The sequence below is a fragment of the Typha angustifolia genome, chromosome 15 (assembly GCF_048772165.1).
Source record: "Typha angustifolia cultivar Huaian chromosome 15, ASM4877216v1, whole genome shotgun sequence".
Classification (NCBI taxonomy): domain Eukaryota; kingdom Viridiplantae; phylum Streptophyta; class Magnoliopsida; order Poales; family Typhaceae; genus Typha; species Typha angustifolia.
In genome coordinates this window covers 21,544,417-21,569,017 of record NC_133253.1, presented here as the reverse complement: position 1 = coordinate 21,569,017, position 24,601 = coordinate 21,544,417, and the positions used below count along the sequence as shown (strand labels likewise).

The 24,601-nt window shown below is 38.1% G+C and overlaps 3 protein-coding genes and 1 long non-coding RNA gene across 4 annotated transcripts; 2 read left to right on the top strand and 2 right to left on the bottom strand.

Moving 5' to 3' along the window:
- The first annotated feature begins 1,515 nt into the window (after positions 1 to 1,515).
- On the top strand, positions 1,516 to 2,343 carry LOC140779822 (uncharacterized). Its single transcript, XR_012107404.1, has 2 exons — positions 1,516 to 1,581; positions 1,777 to 2,343. It is a non-coding gene; the product is annotated as an uncharacterized lncRNA (long non-coding RNA).
- A 739-nt stretch (positions 2,344 to 3,082) lies between these two features.
- Positions 3,083 to 13,862, bottom strand: LOC140777062 (uncharacterized). Its single transcript, XM_073120962.1, has 3 exons — positions 10,705 to 13,862; positions 3,664 to 6,456; positions 3,083 to 3,532 (listed from the first exon to the last, which is right to left on the bottom strand). Exons 1-3 carry the CDS (start codon positions 13,455 to 13,457, stop codon positions 3,421 to 3,423), a joined length of 5,658 nt encoding a protein of 1,885 aa, XP_072977063.1. The 5' UTR covers positions 13,458 to 13,862; the 3' UTR covers positions 3,083 to 3,420.
- Positions 13,863 to 13,869: 7 nt separating this feature from the next.
- On the bottom strand, positions 13,870 to 19,122 carry LOC140777061 (E2F transcription factor-like E2FF). The gene is made up of 12 exons (XM_073120961.1): positions 19,031 to 19,122; positions 18,824 to 18,944; positions 18,670 to 18,747; positions 18,530 to 18,583; positions 18,311 to 18,434; positions 18,103 to 18,173; positions 17,946 to 18,018; positions 17,796 to 17,869; positions 17,296 to 17,692; positions 16,385 to 16,540; positions 15,217 to 15,405; positions 13,870 to 15,137 (listed from the first exon to the last, which is right to left on the bottom strand). The coding sequence occupies exons 1-10, from the start codon at positions 19,120 to 19,122 to the stop codon at positions 16,419 to 16,421; spliced, it is 1,206 nt and encodes a 401-aa protein (XP_072977062.1). The 3' UTR covers positions 13,870 to 15,137; positions 15,217 to 15,405; positions 16,385 to 16,418.
- A 340-nt stretch (positions 19,123 to 19,462) lies between these two features.
- Positions 19,463 to 24,422, top strand: LOC140777147 (uncharacterized). Its single transcript, XM_073121068.1, has 7 exons — positions 19,463 to 19,866; positions 20,458 to 20,598; positions 20,685 to 21,050; positions 21,327 to 21,569; positions 21,875 to 21,967; positions 23,170 to 23,370; positions 23,899 to 24,422. The coding sequence occupies exons 1-7, from the start codon at positions 19,531 to 19,533 to the stop codon at positions 24,109 to 24,111; spliced, it is 1,593 nt and encodes a 530-aa protein (XP_072977169.1). The 5' UTR covers positions 19,463 to 19,530; the 3' UTR covers positions 24,112 to 24,422.
- Positions 24,423 to 24,601: the final 179 nt, after the last annotated feature.

Genomic DNA, 24,601 nt, shown 5'->3' with positions numbered 1-24,601 from the left:
AGGTCTTTTTAGCCTGTTGCTAGTTAGCAGCCTGGTTTGATCTGTGAAAAATATGAGATATCTCAATTTTGTTGAAGGTGCTCAGAAGACGATGAATGCCAGTGAAGATGTTTTTTTAGGATTTTACCACTTTTATTAGAGTTAAGGGCATGAAAAAGATGGATTAGTCAAATTCGACTGATAGATTTTGAATTGAAAGTCCTATCAGCACCTCACGAAGCCTCATTCCTTGTTTATATAAGGCTACAGTACATTAGACCGTGGCATCATCCACACAGCAAAATATCAGAATCAAAATCCCTAAAAGGTCAACATCCTCCTCCATGACCCGCAGACTAGTCAAAAGACCCGTCATAGTTTAAGTTTAATTCAATTGTGCCGGGTAGCGACGAACCAATAATGAGAGGAGAAACTTGCTTCTCTTTATTATAATAAAAGTCTATTCAAGAACGAGTAATCGTTCAAAAAGTTAAAATCGGATTCATAACCAATTATCTAATATCAAAAAGAAAAAGATTTAGACATTGACGGGTTGCAGACTTGCAGTCGTAGTCGAAGTCGAAGTCGAAAGTTGCAAGAACGGCGACCAGACAAAAGGGAGAAAGTTATCCTCCTCTGAGTCTGGGCAACGGTGGATTTCCATACGTTTCCTTTTGTTGGTATGTATAGACTATAGAGTGACGAAAAGTACTAAGCTGACCTACTATCTCCTTTTTAACTCCATTGAGAAAGGAGAAAGAAGAGAGATTAATTTGAATATATCCATGTTGCAGGGGAAAACTGAATGCAGGTTGACATGCTCCTCCTAAAAGTGCTTACTTTGAGAACAACCTAAGAACTACGTGTATCGCACCAGTTTGGTTTCTATTAGTTTAACCATCTTGGGATAATCTTATCTAGTAGTTCTCTCTGGAGCAGTCTATAATTATAAGCAAATACGCATAGAATAATAGAATCTCTTTTTCACTAGATTTTTGCTTATAGTCTAATCATAACTCATAAGCTAGATAATTGGCTCAATCCTACAAAAGAAGACTTTCCTGGTACGATTTTGCTCGGGGTTTATGTTAGTGGTTAGACTAAGTTAATATTTTTAATTAATTTATAGTCAATGAGATAGTGCTTACGTATTTATTTATTTATTTATTTGTTTTTAAAAAAGGAGTTAATAATATACAATCGGTATAAAATATTTTATTTAATAATTTGAACCACTTATTAAAGATTTGTAACGGCCGTTCGGGTGCTTTCCTTAGTCGGTTTAGCTTTATTGCCACGTGCATTTCAGGTGTCAGAACCGAGGAGCTAAATGGCCCCGTTACCACACCACGTTACACTATGTGGGTAGACAGTAACCACACAGGACCTCCGTATATTAAGACACACAGGGGAGAGACCAGGGGCAAAGGGGTTGTCGTCGAAGAGATTTCCTTTTTCCTATTTGTTAATTTCTCTCTGTTCGAGTATCTTTTCCGAGGATTGCGTCGTGCAATCTTTCCTTCGAGATTCGCCCCACCCCCAACCCCCCCCCCCCCCCCCCCCCCCACCCAAGGATATCTACCTCGCAATCTGAAGAATTCGGTAAGATTTTAATAGAAAAATTCTTTCCCTAGATCTCTTCTTATTTGGGGTTTTTGCTATTTAGCATGAAAAATTGCATCTTGATGGTCACGTACGAAAAGATTCGGGAAGTAATTGGGGGGAATTGGATCGTCTTTGGTTTTTGTTTTTTAAATCTTTGAAGTTGTTGTTCTTCCTCTTTGCTTTGTTGACAAGAATTGGATGGAGGAGGAGGAGGAGGAGCAGCAGCAGAGCTCACCAATCCATGGCAATGGGAACCAAGTTCGTGAGGGTTGTAGGGTGATGCAATCCTTCAGGAAGAGCTTCACTCGTGCCCAGAACCTCTTAGAGCAGAATCGACTCCTAATCAATGAGATCGATAGGAACCATGAGTCCAAAGTCCCCGACAATCTTAGCCGCAACATTGCCCTCATCAGAGAGCTTAACAACAACATGAATCGAGTCGTCGACGTCTACAACAATCTCTCCGCCGCCTTTTCCAGGTCTAGGGAGCCAGTTTGTGAAGTCAACTCTGGGAAACATGGGAACAAGAGGAGCAGAGCTGAGAGAGATGCGATTATAGACTAATAACTCTCCGTTGACAAAAGAAGGGGAGAGAGTGAAAGAGAGAGTGAGAGAGAGAGTTATTGTTATTATGGTATACAACTCAATGTTTGACCTATGGAGTTGACCTCAAATTTCTTTGCTTTTGCTTTTAAACTTTCTCTATCATTGTAGATATCTTGCAATTCATAATAAAATTTCCTGCATTTAACTGATTAATGCCAAAGATTGGCCATGCCTCAGATTAAAACAAGGAAGAAGAATGCAACAACACTGCAGGATAGATGTCATAGTAGAAAGAAAATGGAGGCTTAGACTGCTGGATTGACAATGATATGTAATGCATGATACAGTTTACTTCCACCATGAAATCTAAAGTTGCTTCTTCTTTTAGTTATAATCCTTCCTCATTTATTAGTATCTCTTCAAAATAAAAATAAAAAAAGATAACTTATCAGCAACATATCAAATCACCAATAGCTTTTTCATAGCAGTGTATATTGTATAGAATAATAATGCCCCACTTTTACCCATTAGAGGTGAAGATGAAAGAATCTTCTTAAGATCTGGGAGTAAATAATGAAGATATACCAATAAAAAGGAATGTCTCCTCATTGTCTGGAGCTTTCAGAGCTATCATGAAAATCCTCTCAAGGTCTATTTCTTCTACTCATCAGAATTCGCCTCTATAAGAGTAAAAAGTAGGCCTCTACCTCTATATTTGACCAACTTGGACAGATTAATTGTATGGATATTGTTGTCGAATTTCTTCATAGCTTTAACTTTTGGCTTAGATTTTGAGTTCTTTTTCCAGTAAGGTGCAAATATTCCACCTGCCCATTTGCTCATTGAATGGCATATTACCGATTTGAAATAAGAGCTATAAATTTCAAAGAAGAAAGTCATCATAGATTATACAGTGCCATATCAGTTAACTAGAGTATAATTATTCGGATCAAGCACATAGTGCCTGATTGGTATACATTTCCAAGTGTGTTGCATAACAAAGGAATCGTAAGAAAAGCAAAAGTATGAGCCGACTGCTGTAAGCTGTCATACAGGGTATAGAGAATTTCCTTGCATACCAAGTTCATAAATTATAACCACAGGCAGGAATAGTCTTGGGCAACATAGGCACACTAATGTATGGTACAAAGAACAGGATAATTCTGGAAAATTAAAAAAATTTGATGCAAATGACCCCAATGCCATAAATCGCAAAGCAATGCAAACGTTACGATAAAGCCTCTTGTGATAAGTGAATTTGCACTCGATATCAAATTTTGCCACCTTGATCTATACAAGGATATGCTCCCCTGATATAACTTCTTTTCCATGTGGTGTGATCTCATGCGGAGATGATGTTGCCTCCTCAGTGTCCCCATCGCGAGCAGTGTAGAAACTAGTCCTGTTGGTGATCAAGAATCCAAGAAAAAAAAAGACAAGAAAAAGGATATAGCTTAGATACGAAGGTGGTACTGTGAAAACACAGGAAATGGACATATCTGCCATGTAGAGGAAGCACCCGTGAAAACTTACGAAGTAGAGGATTGTGCATCAAGGAACTCTTCTGTGAGAACTAACTCTATAAGTTCCTGAGGAAACCCTTGTTCATAATAGTAGTAGCATATTTTATCGATGTTCTGTACCTTCTCTCGTTCCCCACTACTCCGTAGTGTCACAAGAAACTGATTTGGCATTTCAAATAGGTGGAGTTCTTTCAGGTTTGCTAGGCCCCTAATGCCCAGTGGCACACTTTCCAGCTTCTCACAGTTTCTTATTATCATCTTACGAAGGTTAGGCATTGCTCCGAGCACGGTCACAGTAATTAAGTTACTCAATTGCTCAACATCTAGTATCTTGAGTTTTTGAAATCCACCTTTTTTACAACATAACTCTTGCCCAATGTACGCTTGAATCAGAGAAAGCTCAGCCAAGTTTCCTAGTGTCTGAAGAACTTCAAATGGATCTTGACTTAATTCAGATCCCCTTAAACGCAGTCTTACAATGCTATGTAGATGGGGAAAGCAAGGAGGCAACATCTGCAACTTTCCCCGCAAATATAATCGTTGAAGATGTGGTGGGCCAGCTAATAAATTTTGTTGATCGACAAGTGATGGTGCCAATAGATTTTGTAGATCAAGAGGCTCGTTATCAGTTGATGTCACTGAAAGGGAGCAAAGTTGTTTCATCTTTGCAATTGAAGCACATAGACTGCATCCATCTTTACTTCTCAGTTTCACAATTCCTAACCTCCTCAACTGGGAAAGATTACCGAGCTCTTTAACTATCTCGCTGTCTTCTGCCACTACAACTGAGAAAGCCTGCAGCTCCTTTAGTCGCCCTATTCCAGTTGGCACTTTTACACCATAGATCAAGGCTGGTTTCTTTTCCACATAGCGGTAAGAAAGCAGATGTCGAAGCCTTCGAAGTTTAAGGATCTCTGCTGGTAATGTGGACAAGTTGGTGCGTTTGAGATTCAAGGTTTCTAGATATATGAGATTTCCCAAGGCCTTTGGAAGTTCAATTATGCTAGTATTCCTCAGGTTAAGATACCTTAAATGAATCAGAGTTGCTATTTCTTTCGGAAACTCCTTAATCAGTGCACCCTCCAAATTCAAGACCCTCAATGATTTTATGCTTGAAAAGAACTCTGGCATATATGACATTTCTCTGAAAATAAACAAAGCACGAAGAAGAGAGATAGATAGTTTTTGTGGAACATCTTCCTCTCTCTCCTGAATTGACAGACGTCGAATTCTTTTGTATATTGTCGGGCTATGTCTCATGGAGCTTGTACCGAAATTCTCCTCCTCAGCTTTTCCTAGAATGATTTGGTGGAGCAGACCATGAACCTTGCAACTTTTTATCCTCCCATAATCATAAAATCCTGCCACTTGAATAATATTACGATCAATGAGATCAGTGAGGTAGCTATGGGCAACTTCCTCCATTGTCCTTCCCCTCTCCTCTTTTACGAATCCCTCAGCAATCCACAATCGAATTAGATTGATGGGTGTAATAGAAAAATTCCTTGGAAACATGCTGAAGTAAAATAGACAATTTTTCAGGCTTTCAGGAAGAGTGTTGATGCTTGTGACTAATAATTCTGTGGCATCTTGAAAATTTCCACGTCCTAAATCTGAAAGGAGGCAGATCCATACAGGGAGTTCCTTCCTTAACAGAAGGCCTCCTATTACAGCTATGGCAAGTGGTAATCCATGACAATGCTGGACAATCTTTGAAGAAAGGTCTCTAAATTCTAAGGGACAGTCTACTTCAAGTTCAGATCCAAAAGTTCTCCTATAGAAGAGGGCCATAGCCAATTCATGAGACAATGGTTCAAGATCTATGGTACAATCAGATGGTTCTACAACACTCTTTCTTCGTGATGTGACTACTACTCTTCCATAATCATACTTTGGTAGTGCATGCATGAAAAAGACTTTCTGTTCTGATTTTTTCGATAAATCATCAAGAACAATTATGTACCTTTTGCCTTGGAGATGCTGCTTAATTTCATTTGTAAGATGATCAGTTTCCATTATGCCGATCATTTCAGGAAGCCTAGTGTTTGTGTCTCTAAATAGTTGTATGAGAATGTTTGTCAATAGCTGCTTAGTAGTGAATGATTCCTCTACTGTAGCCCAAGCATGGCAGTCGAAATTTGCTTTTATGCTCCAATCCTCATAAATGATTCTAGTAAGAGTTGTCTTACCGATACCAGCCATCCCAGTCACCGTGATAACTTTCAAATTATTCACCCCTGTCCGAAGTTCCCTGAACAGCATACTCTTTGGCTCTTCCATGCCTATGAAATCACTTTCCTCGAGAATTGGAGCAATATGGCAATTCTGCAATCTTCCTTGCTTACTGGCAACAAATGGTATTAGAACACTTTGAATTGGCCCGACCTTGCTCCTGATCTCCATTATCTGATCAGCCATGGTACAAAGAGAAGAGGTGTGCAGTATCTTGTGAGCATATCTACGGAGACAGCTGGAAAATCCACTGATATCAGAGTTATTGAAATGGTGTGAAGTCTGAATAACATCGTCCATGTGATTGCACAGTTCTCTTGCTTCTTCCCGAGTTGCCTTTACTACATTGTTCTCTTCCATTCCAGTTGTGTCTTCAAGCAATTCTTTCATCCGCTGTAGATCTCTGTTGATGCCTTCAACAGATGTATGTTTTCCTGCCAACAATTCGATCCAATAGATTACCTTCTTAATGGTAGGTACCACAAGACTTCCTGCTACACTTGGTACAATCGCTCCCATCTTCTCTCTCCTTTTCTCTCTAATTATGTTTCCAATTTTGAAACTCAACAATCTGAATTGAGGATTGTATTAAATTGGTCAATTTCCTAGGGAGATCATGGTTGGTGCACCCATTAGGAGTCAGCTATGCTGCTCATAGACTTGTTCAATTAAAAAGAGAATGTATTGCAAGTAAATCTTAGCCAGTACCTGGATGGACTGGTGACTCAACTTAATAAATTCTCCATACTTGGGAGAATTCTACTTGTTCATTGTATTTGTTAACCTTCAAGATAAAAAGCTACTTCTATCATCTTTTATTTACTATGTTCCTCAATTCTACCAGGTATTTGCAAAATACCTTAAATAATGGATATTTTCATGTTGAGTTTAAAGATAACAACTCACTGAAGTCGCTTACCCAAATCAATGAAAATACAAGTGAATTAGTTTCTAATGTTGACGATATATAAAGACAGCCTTCTTCATTAGGAATTCAATTTTTTTTATATTAATTCCTCAGAAGCAGTAAGAATGTTCAAATTCTGCATATTGTTAGCAGACTTATGCTGTTCAATAAACCAGAATACCTGCATTAGGTAAAATTTCAAAATTTCTTGAATCCTAGGATGATTTATCTTGTAACTCTTGGTTAAGATGTTCTTAGTTGTGAATGTGCCATAAATTGAAATACTATTGCCAACAGTAGTTGAGTTTAATTTACTGATTGTTTATTGTAGTTGACTTTAATACTTTAATATATCTACAAGCCAACCTCCAGAGGTTGGTTAATTTTTTAAGTAGCTATTTCTTATCAAGTCTGGTTTCTGATTATTGAATTTTAATGTAAATATGAAGTCAATGATCCATCAAGTTAGTTTAGCTCTTGCAGCAACAACTTTACAGAATATGCTCGGCAACTAATAGATGCAGTGAGAACAGATGCAGAATAAAAACAATGGAGGAAAATGAGGACTATACAAAAATATTAAGTTGAACTATACAAAAATAAAAACAGACAGCAAACCTTGTAGCATTATGGAAAAGACATAGTGAGAACTATACAAAAATATGTTGTATCGGAGAATTTTAAAATGTAAACCGTAATGAACACTTAATTTCATTGAAACAAAAAGACAAAGAACAAAAAAAAAATTAATACAGTTGACATGAATAAAGCAAGTCAAGAGGACATACCTCACCATCAATGAAGCAGTAATCGCCCCCTCCAACTTACAAATGAAAAATATCGTTGTTGTCATATCTATTGGTGGCAAGGATGATGGAATTCGATAGATCTCATCATGCATAGCATTTACCAGATAACTTACAGACAATGCAAAACCATTTTAACTTTCTACTGTAAGGGCATAGTGAAATTCAGGCTCAAAATTACCTGAACCACTCGTGAATGTTGGCGTCCATCCTCCACTTAGGAAAATGATACGGAACAAATTTTCAGTATATTAGCTGCTAACCAGTAATATTACTTCTTGAAATGAAAGAATCAAACTGCAACAAAGTGCAAGATTATGTTCCGTTCTTAAGTGCACTAGGTACAAGTGATGAGATCAATGAAATGATGTCTTAGCCTCCAGTCCCCAGAAACTAGCAGAGGAGAACCCAAATGTGTGCGAGTCTATTTGGGGTAATAGGCAACTAATATGATTATATGGTGATTATCTTGCAATTGTACAGATAGTTAATAACAAATCTGAGAGGTTGCCTTCTGATTGCCGATAAGGATGTAGCTTAGTTCTAATAATAGCCAAGAATAACTTAATGTGATTAATGGAAACAATATTAGGAAAAAGAAGAGAAAAAAGCATTATTGTCTGAAAAAGTTGTGCACTCATGAGCTCATTTGAAGAATATACGATGATCTGGCAATTCCTTCTACAACAAGCCATTCCCTAGAAACTCAGTTTGACAATATGCAGTAACTGCTCTTGTATATAATACTTATCATCTCTCATATAATCAAGTCAATGCTCTAGCAAGCTGGTATATTATTTTCAGCAGATGGCTCTGTATAAGGTTTAGCTTCTTTATTTGTTCCTGTAGCTTTCGTTGACATTCTAAGGTCAATGCTCCAGCAAGTTGGTTTAATTTTCTCAGCAATTTACTTTTCAGAATATTCTAATTTCTAAGCCACCAATACACACCGGTGATTTAGCTAAGCATGAAACAGACAAATGGGAAGAAAATCAAGAATTGCACCAAAGAAGCCTATAGGGGAATACATAAATTGAATCACATATAACGAACTTCAAAGTTGAAATTTCTTCTGCTTTCAAGCAAGTGACAAGCTCCTCTTCTTTTAACAAAAGGCAGAGTAATTTGAATTTCATTTTGTATTTATTTATTCTGTAAGGCCTATTCTTATACTTCCTGACAGAAGCTTTTATGACCAAAAACAGTACCCTTCCTTGATCTATGCTCTGAAACAGCTGTTGTGAGATAGAACTAGAGAAAGATGGACAAGATAGGAAGCTGAATAACTAGGGAAAGAAGGCTCCTAACAGAAACAATGTAGAGATAATTTTAAAAAAGGGCACCCAGGTGCTTAAGGCCCCTGCAACACAGGATCTAGGGAGGGAAGGAGCACACAGCATTACCTTCATTTCTAAATAGGCTCTTTCCAAGACTTGAATATGTGACCTCTTTAAAAATGATCTAGAAAAAGGAAATTATAGATAACTACAAAAGGTTGAGACATTGAGTTATTCCTGATGTGAGATTAACATTTTGACCATTTAAAAAATGATATTCCAGTTTTCTTATGATCCATCTAAAAGATCACCTCTAGTTGTCATTCCACTTATTAAGAAAAATTTAGAAGCAACTTTCGATAAAGAGAAACTATGTCTTAATTATTAAGGAGATTGTTTAGAGGAAGTTTGAAGGTCAGGAGGTCAGCCTGAACAGGGATGAACTTTGAACTGTTTAGAAAATGATGATGGAGAACAATTTGATATGATATTTTCTGCTTGCTATGATTATTAAGTAGCCTTTAATATGACAAACTTAAGAGTTGATAGAAAATGATAGAATGAGAAAAGGGGGTACATTTCTACATACTAGTTTGAACTTGGTAGTCCTTATCTCCATGAGTGCCATCACCAATCAAAGAGCAGAAACTAGTTGGACATGTTTAGAGAGTTGACAATGTGTTGAAGATAGTAGGTGAACATAAGGGCTCAACTTACTCAACTGTTTATAAAATGAGAATCTTATTATCAAATTTATTAACTGTCAGAAATTAATCGTTGTAACATCTTTCACCTTTTGTTATGTGAAATTATTTTGCTTTCTAGCAGCCTTCTCAATTTAAGCGTCATTTGCCAAACTCAATTTTCATTAAGGAACCTCAACTACTTCATGTTTGGTAAAAGTTTAGCTGATAGTGCTTTAAGATGGAGGCTCAGATAAAGTAAGTTGATATTGGGTAACTTTCTTATAATGTCTAAGACGCGGTTATCTAGAAACTAACCAACCAATAAGTGTGGAAGTGATGCTGAGAACAACAGACTGTTGTAATATAAGCATTCATACCGAAAAAAGCAAGTCCAATGTGTTGGCACAGTTCAGTAGACAACACATCAGCACGGCAGGGATGTCTACCTGCCGCTTGCATCACAATTGATGATCGGAGATATTGTTTTTTTTATCAACATTACCTTCAGCAATTTATAGAAAAAAGGATTGTCATGACAAGCTACTACAACATGTCAAAAGTAAATGCTTCTTTAAATCTACTTTTACAATTATGAAGAAAAAACAAACAAACTGAAAGCTGATCTAAAGTGATGCAGAAGAACAGATCCTAAGCCTTAACAGCAGGCTAAAGTACTAGAAGTAATATCCTAAAGACATTAACTAGAATGACTTGTTCAACTTTCTATGTAATGAGTCGACATAGACTTCAATTGGACTGGAGGTAAAGAGAAAAGACTAGTATATAACACCTTATGTCTGTTGACCTGCTCAAGAACTTAGCAAAAGGCTAGTAATAAGGAAATGAAAAAACAGTGATGATACTCAATGCTATGAAAATAGTATATTTACAGACAAAAAGGAGTGTGAAATCACACTACCATGTGTTTTCCTTCATGTGATTCCTCAAGGCTTGCTTGGATTCTGGTCTCTGATGTCTGTCCTACATTCACATGAGCAAAGAGAGCTAAGCTGATCAAGTGAGGAAAGAGAATGTAGCAAATTATTAACCCTCCAATGTAATCTTCAGGCACTCTCCTTGTCCCTCTGAATCCATATGGGAAGTACCACATACAGAAAAGCCACATGTCCAAGCAGTCCCTACAGATCTTCATAAATCCTGTCTTGATTATTGTAACTGCGGATTACTGGAATGTGCTCAAGACTACAACGATCTATCCCTCCTCTTCTGAATTTGTGCAGAAAGTCCTTAGGCATGTCAAACAAGTGAAGTTCTTTGAGGTTCCTTAGCTGGTTTATACCTTCTGGTACTATGAGCAAATTCTTGCAGGACCTTATGTACATCTTCTGAAGATTAGGCATTGCTCCTTTCACATCAACAGACTTTAGATTGTCCAAACGGTCTAACTCAAATATTTTAAGCTTGTCAAATCCTTGATTGAAGCATAGCGTCTCCCCTTCATATGCCTGGATGAGTGAGAGTTCAATCAAACACTGCAGAGCATGAAGTTCGTTAAGTGAGTTCTCTGACAATCTCGACCACCTAAGTCGCATCCTCACAAGGTTCTTGAGAGAGCAAACCCATGGTGGTATTGCTGCCAAAGGACCCCTTAGATATAGGCGTTCAAGCTTTTCTGGAGGAACCAGAGAATTTAGCACAAGATGCTCATCTATATCAAGTGATGCTGCTGAAAAAGAAAGAAGCTCCTTCATCCTTGCGACAGAGGAACACAAATGCACACCATCTTGTTCTCTCAGTTTGACAATGCCTAACCTCTTCAATTCTGTCAGGCTTGCAAGCTCATTAAGCACACCGCTTTCTTGGTTTGCATCTATGTACATTAGCTTCTGAAGCTGTGTCAGTCTCCCTATACCCCTAGGAACTTTAACACCAAGAGCATAATAGTAAGGTGGAAGACGTCCAGTATAATAGTGATAAGCAAGAAGATGGCGCAGGCTTTTGAGCTTGGTGATCTCTGAAGGCAACTGAGTCACATAGGTGCCCTTGAGGTCCAGAGTCTGTAGATTTATCAGCTTCCTCAAGGACTTTGGCAGCTTACTAATCCTTGTATTTCTCAAGCTTAAGTACCTTAAGTGGAGTAGATTGGCAAACTCCACTGGCAACGTCTCCACTGGTGCACCTTCTAAATCCAAGATCCTCAACAATTTAAATCCAGCGAAGAAAGAGTTGATCATGGATGAGGTATTGATGGCATTTGATCTGAAGATGAACAAAGCACGGAGGTAGGAAGAGCTGATATTCTGTATCAAATCATCACTGGTGTCCAGGACTGATAGGCGCCGTATCATACCATCAATCTTGTGGACCTCTCTAGTGAGAAAAGTACTAAAATTCTCCTCCTCCGATTTCAAGATTACAATCTCTCGAAATCGGTCATGAATCCTGCAGCTCCTCACCCTTCCATAATTATAAAACTCTGCTACCTGAACCATGCCCCTATCAATGAGTTCCTTCAGGTAGCCCTCTGCGATATCCTCCATAGTTCTTCCTGCCTCACTCTTAAGGAATCCTTCAGCAATCCATAACCGGATCAGTGTCATGCGCTTAATAGAATAATTCTTTGGGAACATACTGAAGTACAAAAAGCAAGATCTAAGGGGGTAAGGCAGATCACCATAGCTAATAGACAGGATCTTTGTAACATTGTCAACCCTAGGGCTTCTGCCAATCTCCCAATTTAATTTTCCAAGCATTTCTTGCCACACATTGACATCTCTTTCTTTCTTTGACAGTAGGCCACCAATTGCCACAATCCCAAGGGGCAAACCAGAACACTTCCGAACAACTTCCCGCGAGATCCTCTCTAGCTCCAGAGGACAAGAAGCCCCAGGAAGAGACTGGAAAGCCTTCTTGCAGAAGAGTAACCACGCATCAAAATCATTCAGTGGCTTGAGATTGTAGACATCAACAGGTGATGGCAATGATGCTTGGAAGGCATGAGCAACTTCAAGAATTCGCGTGGCGACAATAATTCGGCTACCACAGACATCATTGGGCAAGGCATACTTGAAATCATCCAAAACATTAGAACTCCATACATCATCGAACACAATCAAATACCTTTTGTCCTTCAGGTAGCGCCTTATGATCTCTTCAAGCTGAAACTCGTCCATCACATGGATGCTCTCAGGCACCTGCTCCTGCCTCTCTTCGAAGATTTGGTTCACCACGCTCCTCATGAGGTCCTTGATCGAGAACGACGGCGTCACCGTGACCCACGCATGGCACTGGAACCACCCCTTCACCTCCTCGTGGTTGTAGATACTCCTGAGAAGCGTGGTCTTGCCCAAGCCAGCCATCCCAACTACAAATTTCACCTTCAACTGGGCCTCCTTCTCCAGTAACCATTTAATGAGTTCCTTCTTGGGCCCATCGACGCCGACGAGCTCGGCTTCATCGAGGCAAAGAGAAGCCAAGTGGTGATCATCCAATCTGCATCTCGTCGCATTGGCCGGCGTCTCGCGATCATTGAAGTTTGTAGCTTGTTTGTACCTCTCCTTGATCTCGCGGAGGCTGGCAGCGATACCCCTCACCTGAGCGGAGATGCGGCCCCGCGCCACCGAGTACTTGACGAAGGTGGCAAATCGAGAGATGAATCTTGAGCCTTTCGGAGCAGACCTCCCCGAGAGGAGCATGAGCTCGTCGACGATGTCTTCGGTATCGTAGGCGACCTCTCGCAGTTGCCGGAGAGTTGCTTTGAGAGTGTAGCTATCATCCCCTACAGCTGAATGTTGTAGGAACGAGTTGATTCTCTCTAAGAGCCTCTTGACGTCGCTGATATCGGAAGTGAATACTTCTCTCAGGATCTCCTCGGATTCAGCCAGCAGCGAGCTTAGATCCGGTTGCCCCGACAGAGCTGTGACGGCCAACGCCATTTACGTCTCCTACTCCACTTGTTGTGATCAAAGGAGGTTTACGAGAGAGAGACCGGGGTTGTATAGGAGATGCTAGAGGTGCCACGTCAATGCTACTACTAAATCTTTTTTCCTTTTCAAAGCTGGATTTTGTTTAGAGGAGTTTTTGACCAAACTAGCCCTTCTCTAAAATTTATTTACTGAAATAGACCATACCCTAAACCCTATCATCAATTCGTCAGTAAAATATTTATTTATAAAATGAATATTTGATAATAAGTTCAGCATTTTCCTATAAAAATAAAAAATTAAAATAAATTTTCTTTTCTTTTTCAAAAAGCACTTAAATATAACAACATCTAATCTGATACTTAAGTCTTAGTATTTTTCCTGAGATATATTTCCTTGGCACAATAAAAATGCTGATAAGATCAACTACTTAGGCCTTAGCTTATAAGAAAGACATTAAATTCAAATACAACTCATCTTCTAAGTAAAACATGAATGACAAATTTAGATCCTCTTGGTATTAAATTTAGGTTGGGATTTAGTTCGATATATAAAATTTGGAGGAGGGTTAGTTTGGTAAAAAGACCACGACACGAATTCGTCGTACTCTTCCAGTTTCACATCAAGAGTTGGATTAACTTTCAAAAACAAAGCAACCGATGAGATGATGCCGTGCAGATGACAAACATTGCAGCTGACAAGAAGGTTTGCTGGCATTAAGCAGAGATGAATTCACTCTTTGCATATAGATATCAGATAGCAGACACCCAATGCGTCATTCAATTCATATGCAAAACGTAGTCATTATATATGACCAAGCAAGATATTAGAGATTTAGACTTTGATTATCATTCACCTAGTTGACTTAGTTATGGCCGTATAAAAGATATCTAAGTAGAGGCTGGCGTCTCCTTACTGCTATTCCATGACTGGCATTTTTAATTGATTGTCAACTTACTTTTTATAATGGTTTTAAAATAATATTAAGAGCTTTTCCACCCACCTCGATTGATAGTGAAATTATATTTCAATAATAATTAAGATAATCATGCAAATTTAGTCAGTCAATGTTAATATATAATAACATGTTGGATCTCACAAGTTGATACTGCTATAATGACAGATGCTATAACAACGGTTAAACGAAGGAGGTTGAATAGTCCAGCCTAAACTTGTTAATTAAGATGTCAGTCTTATGGATCTTTCAGGACATATTATAAGTAACATATATTGGAAACTATTAGTCAAGTTCGTAATCAAGTATACCAAAAGCTTATCTAGACTATCTGGGTAAACAAAAGACTTGACCTTACCTGCAATACTAATATCAAGCACTATCAAATTTTAGAGTTGGTAAACAAAATTTGCAACCAAACAAGTATCATTTTCTACTTATCACTTCTACTTTGTAATCACTTCTTGAACGGTGCTACCATTGAGAGAGAGAATGATAAGACAAGAAACCTTCAATTCCATTGAGACAAGAATTTCCTTTTCACATGGAACAGAATGCAAGAACTCTGTAAGACAGAGCTACAACAGCTTACCGGTAGCTGTCCTCAGTTACCAAGGAATGGAAGCTTACCTGTGGCATCAAATAATGATCTGGAATCGCAGTATCATGTCCCTGGGGAATTCTCACCCCTATTGTTCCGTATTCCGATTAGTTCCACTGTAAATGATTCTCTGAGGCTGCAATCAAGAAGACAGTTGATAATTAACAGTGTTATTTGTAAGAATGGCCTCTTGAACTGTAGTATGTTATGAATACCATGAAACAATGCCAAGTTGAACCAGTTGAATATGTATGTAGATGAGGTAAAGATAAGGTTGCTCTAGTAAAGTTGGTTGTTGACAAACTTGATGCAAGGCAATTGGGCTGCGCTACTTCCACGGACAACTTTACAGCACTAAGATTTACGCGCCTCAGTAATAAGAGAAAATATCTTCTCAACCAGTGCTGCACAAGATGATGTTACAATTTACAAATTAATTAGGATACTATCATAATATGACCTATGTGGTTTCAGAATTTAAAGAAATGAAGTTACTGCAGTAATATAAGTATAGAGCAAAGGAAACAGTATGAGGACCTTTAGACGACCATTCAGTTAAAAATGGCTTATGCTGCCAGTTGCCACTTCACCTATCTTCCACTTTTTGGGTCTCAATGATGAACATCAAGAAGCATTATAATAAATTTAACAGGGAAAGGCAACAGAAAAATAAAATTCTTTTTTATGTAGATAATGAAGATCTAGCTCGTCAGACAAAGGGCTGGAAATTGCAAAGAAGCCTAGCAGGCCATACATCCAGTGTAAAATAAATACAGAATTACATACAGTAGCTCCTGCTAAATAGAACTTAGCCCTCAAGGAAGTCTAGAAGTAACAGAAGACATATATTTATTCACCCAGCCTAAAAGAAACAGCATTTCCTTCAACAGAAGATAGGCTGTGAGTCCTTTCAAATGTGGATGGGAGTTTAGACAGATAGTTACAAGCTTAGTAGTTCAAATGTTTGAGGTTTAATTAAAATAGTATAAAATTATAAATGCATAACATCATTTTCACATGACTTCCAAAGGACATAAAAAGAGCTAGAAGTCTGATAGATCAACCAGTCTATGGTAGAAGGCTAGAAGCTATAAGTTCAACGAAAGGTAGGGTCCACTGGATTAACAATGATAAGGTAATTACAGTATCATCTGTTTACTTCTCACTGAGCAATGGAAGCTTATCTCCTATTTTTCCATTGTTCAATTTACTTCCACTATAAAATTTTCTGAGGCTTCAATCAGTTGTGCTATGCCAAGAAGCAGATAGATAATGAATTGTATCATTTGTACAATCTCCTCTTGAATGAACACTAGGAACAACTACCAAGCCAGAAGTAATCCTGTGGAAATTCTTTTACAAAGAACTGTGCTATATATGTACCGATTTTTGGAGACAAGGTGAAGAGAAGGTTGCTCTACAAAAGTTGGTTGATGACAGACTTGGTGAAAGGCAGTTGCACTGCGCTGCTTCCTTGAGCAATATTAAGGTACCAAGATTTCCATGCCTCCAGGTAATGAGCAAAAAGCTCACTCAGTGCTGCATAAGAGAAGGTGACAAATTATTAGGCAAATGTGACTTCCAAATCAAGTTTTCAAGTTCATTGAAGTTGCTATATATATATATAAAGAAAAGTTATCAGTCAATGAGGGATTTGTATGAGCATGAGTTACTTATAATTGGCATATGATTTCAAACAACCTATCTTCTCTTATTTAGAATCACTGCGAAAGGTTTAAGTGGAAAAGAGAATAAAAAGGTAAAGCTCTTACGTGAACATAGGTGCAAAACAACTGCTAAGCAGAGGCATGCCTTTGTAGGCTTTATACTTCAGCTACTCAGCATAAAAATGTTTCAAATAAATAGATGTTCACATAATTTCTTTATTACTAGTTGAATTTCAATTTCAAGATGACAAGAGAATTCCCAGCTAAACTTGAGCTCCAAAATTAATTGGTTAGGACGACAAAAGGGATAACCACTTATTTAAACAGTGGATTGCAAAGCATAAATCAGAGATATTTTTCACTGACTCCAAATGTATTAGCACCATAGATAAGGATGAGCAGCTTCAAACAATGGATTGCAAAGCATAGCTTAACATTAACAGATCAGAGATAGTTTAGTTCGTAACACCTCTAAATATATTAACATCATAGATAAAGAGCAGCTTATTTAATTTTCAAAGATGATCATTGTGTTGGTATTTAATTGAATAAACTAGTCAGAAACATGTCGTACTCTATGATATTGACCAGAAATTAAAGCCAGGATCGAGGGACTCTTAATCTAACCTTCATTGTGATACTGGAAGCAGACCGGGGAGGCAAAGTTAACACATTCCTGATCTCTTTCTCCAAGTTTATGCCCATCAGTACCTCCTTTTGTTCTCCCAACTGGCTGAAATGGCCCAAAAACATAACACTCCTTGGAGCGCTGTAATTGCTTCACTTCTGTCAGTTTACATGGTTTCAAATTGTCACACCTCTGCACCTTGTTAGGTTTATTGTCCACTGAGGAATTTAATCTTCCACTTTTCAAATCCACATTGGTGATCTCTGTCCCAAAAGCTCTTTTTGTTGGCCGTTTTCTACTTTGCAATGTAGTGACTGTCGCATCATTATCTACCATTGGCTTCCCTTTGGTGCCCAGCCATCTAAATGCTGGTTTCCTTGTATCTGATTGCTGTATCTGCAAATTCCAATGAGCCAAATTGCCAGAATAGTAAATACTACATACTGATGTAGATAAATAAGCTTCATTCTTGCTGCATAAAAGATAGATGAAATCTTACTTTCTCAATGAGATTCAAGGAAGACAATACATTTGCTATGTCATATAAACGTCGGACTTTAGCTGCATTGTTATCTTGAAAAGATAAAAATAAGCTCAGTTAACGATATATAGAAAGAAGGACATAGAAGGTGATGGAAACGGACACTACTTCTCATATTAGTTGTCTCATCACTATCCCTAAGTATCATCTTTGCAGCCTCATCAAGTGAAATTGTCCTACTCTGGTGGAAGTATAACACAATAATCAATAACCCCATGAAAAAGAACCAAGACAATCCAAAACGTTGTGGCCATGGTAAGCTTACATCTGATGCAAGGAAGAGTTTAACAAAGTCCTGGGTCAGTTGGCCAAGTGAGTTCTTCTTCTGGTATCTAACTGCCATTCAAGATGCAGAATTAGATCGTAACTGGAGGCCAGTGCAATAACAAAGAAGCATTTCTTTCTTTTACTAGTGGAATTGAATGCAAATACATTCAATAAGAATTTCGAAATAGTGAAATAAGTATACGTACCATATGTTTCCCAGATAAAGATATTGCTCGATGAACAAGCATTAACAAATCGGCTCAACTTTTCAGTTTCAAAATCTTCACTCTCATCTACTGAGGTCTCCTCTTCTTCTTCGTCATCAGAAACCTAAGAGAGTTGTATAATAACCACGATTACCGTAAGAATTTTTTTTTCTTCTTTTGTTTTTAAGAAAAAGATAGAGTAGATAAATCTTGACCTACTTTGATAGATGGATCTTCTGTATAAGAACCATAAATCTCTCGTAATGCCTCCTCCTGATCCAGATGAAGTTAAAAATTAGGTCAAGGAAATTTGAACTCTTATTAGGGTAAGATATCTACAAGACCCATAATTCACAAACCTTAAGTTCTTCTAAGGCCTTTGGGATCCCAGAAACCCCGATCCAAGAATACTTTTTCCTACCCTTCCTCGCCAGTATCTAACAAGATTCATATCCAACGCATCTTATATTGAGAAAAAAGGAAATATATTATACCAAGAAATCAAGAACTCACCCCAACGCTCTCGAGAACGTTGACAATATCGTACATCCGCCGCCTCTCGACGCCCAATCGCGCCGCCGCATCGTCCAGGTTCACAGAGTCCGCGTCATCGTTATTGTATAAGCTCACGAAACTACGAGACCGCACCAAAAAATTCAGAAAAATTTCCAAAAAATCAACAGAAAAGGGCAACCCGGATCGCGTCAAGAGCAATATTACTTGGAGCACAAGAGGCCCAATGACTTCTCCTTCCTGCTGTAGCCGCAAAGACGAGGCCCCGGTTGCGAGAAGGAAAGAGGAGGAGAAGACATCTTAGAGAAATTAAGAGTAATTACGGTGCTTTTTGGGTGAGAAATAGAGGAGCGAATGGTGACCGTTAAAAATCTGAGATGATCGAATTGGAGGCGTTTATTTTGGCGGGTAAACGAGTTGGAATATTTTCGAAATAAATTTTGCGCCTTTATCGGACTTTCTTTAGCTCGTCTTTGGCGCATATTTATTATAATTTTGTGGAATAGCCCAAATTTTCTACGTATATTAAAAATTATAAAAATAAAAGGATTTACTACGACCACTTGCGGTTGCGGATCCATCTACGATCCGATCCAATCCGCCTACGGCTACCAACCAAACAAACGCGAGGGAGAGAAGGTAGAGGACGCAGGGAAGTAGAGAGAAAGAGACCAAGAAATCACGAGATCAGCTATCCTATCCCGGCCATGGCCTCCTCCTCTCCCGGCCGTGCTCTCCTCTACCTTCGGCTTTTCCTCTTCCTCCTAGGGTTAGGGTGCCAATGGGACTCGACGGCCGCGGCCTTCAAGGTCCCTTTCCGGGCGAAGGACGTGCTCCCAATCCTTCCCCGCCAGATCTCTTGGCCGGTCATGAACAATCTTCACAGCGCCGTCGATCTACTCCCGTTGTTCGTCGGCTCCGTGGGCGCCGGCGGTGGATCCGTTTCCTGGAAGGGCGCCTGCTTCGCCAATAACGAGGGAAGGCTCGAGTTCACCGAGAGCGATCGGGGGAGCAAGCTCGGAGGAGGAGTTCTTCGTCTCAAGGTAGATGTTAACACTTTTGAGCTAGTTAACAAAATCTTTTTACTTGCCAAAGAGAAGAACACTGTTGAGCTAGTTGGTAATTTTCAGACATAAAAGAATGTAGCGATGAAGATATTGGCATTTAGTTTATTCCATCATCGCATGGTAAACATTGGAATTCCATGTTATTAATGATTCATTCATGTCGTACACGATAGTTTATTTATGGTATCTATCATAAATGTGTAGCCATTGTAGGCTTACATGCATCATCAGTAATTCATGGCACCTTTTTATCATGTAAAAACTTTTGCCTGTTTCTAGCATATTGCTTATAAGCTCTTCATGATATGTCCAAACTCCGAATGAATGAGATGGTCATATTCAACATTCGTTAAGTACTTCCATTTTCTCTTCGGCTTTAAGTTTTGAAGAAGTCATATGTTACAAATGAATCTTTTGCATGTAATATATTCTAAATTATGTATTCAGATTGCTTACGAGCTTGTTACTGCTAGTGTGCTCGTTTGTTGATTGGAAGGTGATTTTTTTTTTCCCCTTCTTGAAATTTCATACTTCATTCCCGCTCTTATCATATTATTTTATCTTCAGACTGCTGCAGCTCACAGCTGGACATGTATGGATCTGTATGTGTTTGCAACACCATACAGAATCACATGGGACTATTACTTCTCTGCCCAAGAACACACACTAGATATAAAGTCATGGGAGGAACCAGCAGAAATGGAATATGTCTGTACTGATTCCTAGTTCACAAATCCTGCATCAGTTCAGAAAATTTATTTCCACGTTGTTGACTTTTTCCATTGTATGATCAGGTAAAACAACACGGTGTTTCTGTTTTTCTTATGCCATCTGGGATGCTTGGAACTTTGCTTTCTTTACTTGATGTTTTACCTTTATTCTCAAACACTATATGGGGTCAGAATGCCAACTTAGCCTTTTTAGAAAATCATATGGGAGCTTCATTCATGAGACTTTCTGAGCCTTGGCGTGCGAATATTAGAGCAGAGGACGTCCACTCAGGTGATTTTTTAGCAGTTTCAAAGATTCGTGGCCGTTGGGGTGGATTTGAGACTTTAGAGAAATGGGTTACTGGTGCATTTGCGGGTCATACAGCAGTTTGCTTAAAGGATGAGATGGGGAATCTCTGGGTTGGAGAATCAGGCCATGAAAATGAAAAGGTACTTCCAAGATCCATGTGATTTGATTGGATAGTAAAAAATACCTAGTTCTTGTAACCTTGCAAAAAATCCTTAGGAATCATTCTTGCATCCATATCTTTCATCTCTTCTCTTGATGTGATCGTTTTGTTGCATTATATATGCGTATCAGTTTGAATATGAATAGGATTATTTACAAATGATAACATAACATTGGTTTTGCGATGCATCACTTGATAAAGTTACTTGTACAATTCGATATTGCATCCGGTATTAACTATTTTATAATTTTGGCAGGGAGAGGAAATTATAGTGGTAATTCCATGGAGTGAATGGTGGGACTTGGCACTAAAAGATGACTCCAATCCTCATATAGCTCTGCTGCCATTACATCCTGACTTACGTGCCAAGTTTAATGCTAGTGCTGCGTGGGCTTATGCTCGGAGCATGTCTGGAAAGCCCTATGGCTATCATAACATGGTATTTAGCTGGATTGACACGATAGCTGACAATTATCCACCACCTCTTGATGCTAATTTGGTACTTACCTTGGCATACTCAAAATTTAAGTTCCTTAGTATATTATACCTGTTCTGCATTACCCTTTTAGTTGATTTAGACTATATCTATCTGTAACTAAGGTTTACTTGTGGTATTGCTTTACTTCTATCTTATGCATTCATAGGAAGTTGACCTGTTCATATATCTTGCGAGAAAATATTGTGAGTAGATGCCATTTTGTAGATAGATCATGGTTTTGTTATATTTGTCGAAAATAAAATCAGATTTGGTTCTATTTATAATTTTATATCACTTTTGCTCATGTTTACTTAATTACTTTGCAGATAATGTCTGTTATGTCTATGTGGACTAGGATGCAACCCATTTATGCAGCTAACATGTGGAATGAAGCCCTTAACAAAAGGCTTGGAACCGAGGTATGTTGTTACTGCTATAACTAATCCTTCTTGATTGTGGATTTGATCATGGTAGGTCTCAGAAGTCAGAAGTTCTATTAATATATTGCTGCTCAGTCACTTCAATTCACTATGATTATATGCTCTATTGGACCAAATTGCAGCATCAAAGCTTTGGGTGCTCTTCTTTTGTTGATTTACTGTAGGAGATTTGGAATGGAACTTAAGTTCTGTTGGTTTACGATAGGAGATTTGGCATGCTCCATTTTTTGTCTAATTGAGCTTTGTTTTACATTTACTTATTTCTGAGAATATTGGGACAAAATAGACTTCAAAAGCATCACATAATTCCTGTTCTTCTTGATTATCCTATACATTCTCATTGCCTTGACAGCGTTTTATGGTCTTCTTACAGTCTTTTATGGCTTATATCCTGCCCCGTCTTTTATGCTCAACAGTACTGTTGTCATTATTGGATGATGCCAATGCAAGAAGACACATAAAACATAGTAGAAATAATTCATAGTGGTTCCCTAAGCAGGCTATGGATGACTACTGATAGTAAAGTACCAATATATGATGTCGACGTTTTCCAAAATCGATTTATAAATATGTTATGCAGCAGACACTTTGATAGAGAAATGAGACTTGACGCATTTCCTTGTTTCACATTAACTTCGACATCTGTATGACAGGTGATTATGTTGTTTAAATATATGTAAAACATCAAGATTTAATTTAAAGAAGTGAAAATGGAAGTTATACAATATACTAAAGCTTGTCATACTAAGAGATGTGCCAGAAATCAAGCAGAGGGAGAAAGTTAGGCATGCTTGAAGTGAATATGTTGTCTTGGAGTTTTTGAATTCAAAATCACCTGCAATTTTTATTTTGTTGAAATAATTTTGAATTTCAACTCAGTTATAGTCTATATTATATTAAATTCATCTGCTAATAGCTGTTGAGTTGAATTTGAAGATGTATGGATGTGAAGATTGCTATTGGTAGTAGAAAATGGCCATCAAGGTTTCATGCGTCATCCCACTTATAGATAATCATGACATTCATCTGGAAACTGTTTGTGAATTAGAAGTGATTGCATGAACTTTACAATGTCCTGTATCCACTAGTTGATTGTATGTCTTGTCTGGTCAATGATATGATATTCTTTTATCTCTCTAGACTCTAGATGGAAATAAGGTTATAATAATGCTTTTTGTCAGGATCTGGACCTGCATGGGATCATTGCTGAGACTGAAAAAAATGGTATGACTTTTGATCAGTTGCTCACAATTCCTGAAAAAGATGAATGGGTGTATAGTGATGGTAAATCAACAACTTGTGTTGCGTTTGTTCTTGAAATGTACAAAGAAGCTGGAATATTTGATCCATTCTCTGATTCCATTCAGGTTACTGAATTCACTGTAAGTACAAGTTTCCGGTGAAGCTCTCTTAGTTGATACCTGAACTTACTTTTATTCTGTAAATATTTTCTTATTTTGTCATACAGACTGTCATCATATTAGAATAGTTTACATGTCATCACTAAGTTTCTTCTGGCCACCAAACTATTGGATCTGTATAATGTTGGTGCAAAAGTTCTTTTTGCAGTACTTGTCTGAGCTAGCTGGCTAGCTCTTACAGGTCCTTTTCCAGCAGTTACTTGCATCTATCGTCAACAGCTTCTATGTCACCATAATCTACTAATCTCCATTTCTTCTGTTACCTCTCACATTGTGGATTTCCTTAGTTGTACGTGTTTTATATACCATCTGTAAAGGACCAAATCACAGTTCTCTTCCTCATGTTAGATGTTCTCTTTTTGTCTTTAATCATCATCCACTTAGTTAAATCATGCTGATGTTTTTATATCCATTTGAAATATGTCTATATTTTCTCTAGCCTATTTGCTTACTTGACCTTAACGCTATATATTGATTCTCTTTTAATAGATTCGGGATGCTTATATGCTCAAGATTTTTGAGAATAATCAAACACGATTACCAAACTGGTGTAATTCAGAGGACAGTAAGCTTCCCTTCTGTCAGATACTTGGCGAGTATCAAATGGAGTTGCCCGAATACAACACTGTAGAGCCTTATGCAAACATGAACGAAAACTGCCCCTCCCTGCCACCAACCTACAAGAGACCAGTGCGTTGTTGACCATTAATTTGGGAAGGCTGGTGTTGTCAAGGCTTCCTTACTATATACAATGGTGTCGAACTATGCATCTCTTTTATCTTCTTCAATTTAATGTAAAAATTATACATCATGTTACTTTTATCACCCCTCGTAGCCATTGTCCCAAACATATTATTCCTCAAAGGAATAAAGACTGGAAATGATCTGCAGAAGTCTCTTGTCTCTGAATTAAACGATGCTTTGTGTCCTGAGGGGAATTTGCAGTATGTATATCATTTTGGGTAGCAAAGGATGGACATTGACAGAAATAAATCTGATCTTTTTTCTGTCCAGTCTTGAGCAGTATAGTGGAATAATATTATCAAGCATGATTTGAGAGTCAGAATGACTATCTCGAAGGAATAGTCCGTTTGTTCGGCATCCGAACTGTGTTGCATTAAACAAGAAATTGAGATAAACTATATCAACAACGACTAGGCCTTTAGTCCCAACTATCACTTTTATCCTGACT